The sequence below is a fragment of the Brachionichthys hirsutus genome, unplaced genomic scaffold (assembly GCF_040956055.1).
Source record: "Brachionichthys hirsutus isolate HB-005 unplaced genomic scaffold, CSIRO-AGI_Bhir_v1 contig_190, whole genome shotgun sequence".
Classification (NCBI taxonomy): Eukaryota; Metazoa; Chordata; class Actinopteri; order Lophiiformes; family Brachionichthyidae; genus Brachionichthys; species Brachionichthys hirsutus.
The window spans coordinates 183,179-189,178 of NW_027180407.1; the positions used below are offsets into that span (position 1 = coordinate 183,179).

General features: G+C 42.1%; 1 protein-coding gene across 1 annotated transcript in view; it reads right to left on the reverse strand.

Annotated features, from left to right (window-relative positions):
• LOC137914705 (protein unc-13 homolog C) overlaps positions 1 to 4,277 on the reverse strand; it is a 64,848-nt gene extending 60,571 nt beyond the window's left edge. The window contains exon 1 of the mRNA XM_068758203.1: positions 236 to 4,277. Within this exon, the coding sequence (XP_068614304.1) occupies positions 236 to 4,274 (4,039 nt within the window). The 5' untranslated portion in view covers positions 4,275 to 4,277. The remainder of the gene's footprint in view (positions 1 to 235) is intronic.
• Positions 4,278 to 6,000: the final 1,723 nt, after the last annotated feature.

A 6,000-nucleotide genomic window follows, 5' to 3' on the forward strand; every position in this document is an offset into this window, starting at 1 on the left:
AATCCAACCATATCCAAGACCAACAGTGCACAGTTGTAACTGAGATGTTAAAAAGTATTTATAATGTAGAATAAAAGCATATGGTTCTTAAATTTCCAGTATTGCAAATATATTTACTGTCTTTTTTCATATATGATTCATGCACACATTGACTATATGACCTGCCCTGTCATTTTAGTGTAAAACCTTGTACAATAGCAAATGACAGTGTGACAGACTAAAAGAAGCGCCATACCCCCAGCCAGGATCTGCTGCTCCAGTTCAGCCATCTGTTTCCTGTAGGCCCGCAGTGCTGCTTCCTTGAATGTGGGCCGAACACGTTTCTTGGGTGGGGGGGGCTCTGTGAGCTTCTCCTCCGGAACATTTTTGTTTTCATCCTCCTGTTCTTGCGCCAAAATTTCAAAAACTTCAGTGAGCTCCTCACTTATTGCATCTCCCTCCTCTAAATCGTCGTCACCCTCCTCCGTCTCCTCTGACATATCATTGTCCTCATCTGGCTCCTCTACATCTACATACTCCACCATTGCATCATATTCAGTAGTGTCCTCTGTGACTTGGGTTTCGAGGTCCTTACTGTAATCATACTGCCCGCCCAAGCTGCAATCATACTCCAAAACACGATTCTGTTTACTTTCCTCATTGTTCTCTGTGGTTTCAAAATCCTGAGAATCGTCAATGTCTTGAGAGGCCTCAAGATCATCAGACGCATCATAGTCCTGAGAAGTCTTAAACTCCTGTGCAGGCTTATCTGTTTCCTCTTCCTCATTTGCACTAGTTTTGTTCTCCAAGTTAGCTAGTACCTGCTCCATTACTTCAACATAGTGAGTCTCATTGTCAACTGTTTGTTCCCCAGCTTCTGCCTCTTCACTTGTTTTTTCTTCCTCTGCCTTGGAGAGTACAGTCTCTGCGCAGACCTCTGAGTCAATAGTACTACCAGCGTTATTTGCAGTAGAACTTGATAGGGTACGGAAACGCCCCATAAATGAGGAAGAGGAGGAGTTGGTGGGTTCTTCAGGAGGAGGAGCAGAGGTACTCTGGGGACCAGACTTCCAAACAACTTCCAGAGCTGACTTTGCTCTCTGTAGTGTTGACCCAAAGCCAAACCCAAAGGACTTCTCACTAAGATCTATGCTGAGCCTACTACTCCAAGACTTTGGAACCTCCTCTACCTTGTCTGTTCGAATCTCACTCTGACTGCGATACATAGAAGAAGTTTTATTCTGTGTTGGTTGAAAACTATGATTTACATCCAGTTCTGGAAATTTTTCTTTAGCAGCTGCTTTGAAGCGCTCCTTATCGACATCTTTAGAGGCTACTTTGGGTGTTTCTTTAGGGGCTTGTGGAGGAGGGACTTTAGCCATTTCTTTAGAGCTCACCTTCATACTTTCTTTAAGGGGTGCCTTCATGACTTCTTTTGATGGAATCTTAGAAACTTCTTTAGTGGGTACTTTATCTGTCTCCTTAGATGCTACTTTAGGTACTTCTTTTGGGGGTAGTTTTGCTGCTTCTTTTGTAACATTTTTTTGAGAAATTATAACACCTTCTTTTAATGGAGCTTGAAGGGGTTCTTTTGTAATGACTTTAGGGGATTCTTTAGGAGAATCTTTAGGAGTTGAGACAGGGCTCTCAAATGGTGTTACTTTGGGACTCTCTTTAATTAACTCCGTAGAGCATTCATTAGGAATTTTTGTTGGACTATCTTTTCCAATGACTTTATGAGGTTCTTTAGCACCCTCACTAGAAGCTACCTTAGATGTCACTTTGGATACCTCTTTAACAATGGTCTTTGTCATATCTTTATCTGTGAGTTTAGACATGTCTTTAGGCAAGGCTTGAGAGGAATGTTTAGCCAATGACTTCTGAAGTTCTTTGGGTGATTCCTTAGGAGCTGCTTTAGAGGTCACTTTAGACGAAGCCTTAGCAGAAATCTTCAGTTCTTCCTTTGGTAGTATTTTGGTGGTTTCTTCTTTATGAGCTAATTTAGTTTGTTTATGTGGCACTTTTGGAGCTGCTTTCACTGCATCTTTAGCTGATATTTTCATGCTTTCTTTTGTGACCACTTTACATCCTTCTTTCGACTGCCGTTGTGCAGATGATGTCTTGATGACAGACTCCCGTTCTGTGATAGGTGGAATAATGTGGGTGGTTATGGCTGGTAGGGGAGATTCCCTGTCAAGCATCATAAATTCCTCATCTCCTTCAAATTGTAAATCAACTTCCTGACATTTAGTAATGTTTTCTGGAAATCCAGGGATGGTTGATGGGTCAAAGGGACTGCTAACCTCTATGGATGCTTCCAAGCCAGAATCAGCACCCTGATCAAGATTATGCCAGTCTTTCCAGGGTGACAAGTCACCTTGCAGAGAGAGCTGGGAGCCACTGTGGTGACTTCTGTCCCCAGACATGCAAACAAGACCATTGCTCACCCCACTATCAATAGTTTCTGTCGTCTCAACCTCATTGTGTTCATAGGTTTGATTCCCATGGTCAAGTGGGTGACTGGGGCTCGCATACCAGGATGAGGCCATATCTTCTTGCTTTCTCTGCCACAGTTCCTGATCTGAGGAGGACAGCAGGGAACACCCATTAGCCCGTGTAAAGTATTGACTCTCTGAAAAGTCCTCTGAATATGACTGGCAAAGTTTTGAGCAGTCAGACTCAGAGCGGCTGAGTTTTGGGGTGGAATAGTCACTCTGAGACAGCCAACCAGGGGTCAGATCAGAGTAGTAAGCTTTTGCATGCTTGTCTGGGTCATAGTAAGAGTCATCAGCATAGTGAACTGCTCCTGAGTAGCCTGCTTCTTCTCCTGACCGGCTGTGGTCATGGGATCTCCTCTTCTCTGATTTGCTCTTGTGAACCGGTTTTGAAATCACCATTGCATATTTATTTCTGCTTAACTCATCTAATTCCTTATCACTATCCATTGAGTCCCAGTCATCACCCTCCATTGGTTTATCCTTTCCTGGGACCTTTATATCCATGCTTTCATAGGTCTGTGAGGAAGACAATGTTTTGTCTTTTCTCTCCTTTCCATCATGTGTTAAACTATCAGTAGAGACTGTTATGCCTGTTCCTTTAAGTTTATAGCATTTTTTCAAGACTATATCCCTCTCTTGGGGTGTTGCAAAAATAACAATAATAGGGCGGGGCTTAGCATTAGAACATTCTCTTTGTTGGCCTAATCTATGAGCAAGTTCAATTTTTATTGTTTTATGGGCATCAATAAAACCCATTTTGTCTTTTAATATTTTATATATAAGGCTCTCTGTTTTCTCTGACTTATCTTCAGGAACATTGAGAAACCGCAAGGTTGAATTATTAGCCTGATGGCTAACTTGTTTGATGTAATCATGAATGTCTCGTGTTTCCCTCCTCGACTGGACAAATCCTGAACGAAGTTGTTCAATCTCACTCTGGACTACTTCCACACTGCTGGAGATCTCATCAATGGAGCTTTTTAGAGCATTTACATGGCCACGGAGCTCTGACAATTCTGTCTCTATCTGACTAATTCCTTGAAGCTCCTTAAAGATCATCTCCATAACATCCTGGGTCTGACTGATGCAACCCGTAGAAGAGGATCCAGGTTCCAGGGTTGTGCTCTTTTGCTGCCTTCCAGCACGGTCCAAGGACTTGCTCCGGATGCCTAAGGTTTTCCTCCAATTGCTAACTTCGGAATCTGAAGAAACACATTCCTGACTCTTTTTCCATTTTCTTAATTTGCGTAAAGCACCTAGTCTAAGTGTGTGTAGACTAGAACGTTCCACTCTTTCACCCTCAGAACTTCCATCAGAAGGAGCCAAACTGATTAAGCTCTTCCGGTTTCGTCTTACTGGCATTGTGTAAGATTTATGCTCATCCAGTCGCCTGACCAGTTTTGTCTCACTCAGAGAGTCAGAGTAACTACTGTCAATTGAGAGAACCTCAGGAAAGATGCTTTCATTATTATTCAAAAACAGAGAGCTTTTTGGGAGTCCATTTGCAATAGCTACTCGATAACTAAAAGTGGGTGACAGGGAGGAACAGTCGTTCTTTCCGTCGTCTTCCTCGAGTGATATGTTACGTGCCGAAGCGCATTTGGAAATCTTTTTAACTGTGGTCTTCAGCGTTGTCGAGAGAGTTAGATTGTTTGCTTGCAGATCAGTGGTCAATTTAGGCTCTTTATTTTCGCTTCTCTCTTTCTTCTTTATTGGGTTTGCCAATTTCTTTGTAAACATTCCTTTGCAAATCTTTTTAATGTAGAATGATACAGTCTTTATTAGGGCAGAAACCATGGATGGCAATCCTGACTATTTTTATCATCAAGTGAATGAAGTTGGATGAAAACTTGTCCCTGACAGACAGATCAGCTCACGATGGCAAAAACCCCAGTCCACTTAGAGTTTTGCTAATACTTGTAAATCCAGTGGTCATCCTCGAGAAAAGGAACATTTCTCTGAAAGACAAAGAAAAAAAAAAAATGATTATCTAGCAGTATAAATGCTGTTTAAACATAAATATGAATAGAATACAATCATACAAACCAACCAACAAAGGAGTTCACTAAGCAAGTTATAGTTGAATTATTTATACAATCATGTGTTTCAAATGACTGAGAGGTGAGCAATTGGATGTGTCACATCCAGCCTCTACACCAGTTGATAGCCAATTATTCTAATTACCGTATTTTCACACCCATAGGACGCACCTAAAAGTCTTAGATTTTTTTCAAAATGTGCAGCGCGTCCATTGGTCCGCGCGGCCTATTTGTTGTTGTAAGGCGGACTCAGTCAGGCGCCTGGCGGAGTGATACGCTCCAACGCGCATCACCACAGTAAACTATTATGGCGTGTTGACGGAAGTGGGTGCCGAGGCTGCCGGTCCCGCAGCAGAACACGGGAATAGAGCAGCGGGGAGAGAATCCAGCATTAATGGATCAATGGAGGAAGAGGAGGAAGCAAGAAGACGACCTGCAGCAACTCGGTTCCTGCGATCTCACCGATACGGTCTAAACCGGAGTGAAGCTAGCTAACGCGCTAACGGGCTAACTAGCAAGCTAGCTTATCATCGTCATCCCCGGTGGATTAACCAAAGAACTCCAGCCGTTCAACGTTAAACTGCGGGCTGCGTGGGAGCGCTGGACGACAGAAGGAGAACACAGTTCCACTCAGAGTGGAAGGCAGCGCAGCGCCACCGTGTGACTGGATTGTAGCTGCTTCGGCTAACTGTCTGCTAGCATTGTTGTTCGAGCCTTCACAGAAGCCGCCGCACGGCACGAAAAGAGACTGACAGTGAAGAAAGAGGCCGGCATGTTTGACGGAGACCTAGCGCAGCTGTTCACTACAGAAACGGAGGATGAGGACTTTGATGGGTTTGATTAATGACTCTGTTTTGCTCCGGCTCTATTTTTTAAAACGCGCACCAGTATGCTTGTTTGATTGATGACGATTAAAGATGTGAGTACCAAGCTCAGTTTTTCTCCTGCTTTATTTTGCGCACCTATCATGCCGGCGCCTTTTGATCCGCGCGCCCTTTGTATGTTTGAAATACCGAAAAATCAGCTGTTAATGAGACTGCGGCGAATCACCAGGTGCGTCATAAGGTCGTGAAAATACGGTACTTCAATAATCCAATAAACTTTTCAGGGTATATGTGAACAAAATAGAGCACCAAATTGGCAGAATCACAATTATACATAAACATTGTTTCATAAAAAAAATATGGATTTACAAAAAACAGATGGAATTTGATTAAACATCTTATGAAGAGGCTAAATCTAGCATTTTTCAAAAATTAGATTCAAAGAGAAGACAAAATAGCACATTTAATTTATAGATAATTGAAATGGAGGATAATGTTTGTGATTTCAAAATTTTAATTAAGTTAATGGCTTTGATGCTGTCAAACATTTACAGTAATTATTTTAATTAAAATTGTTAATCTGCTAAACCATTGTAAACAGTATTTTGAAATAGTACGTATCTCTATTGGTGAGCTTATTTATTTCATTTTTTTTGTATT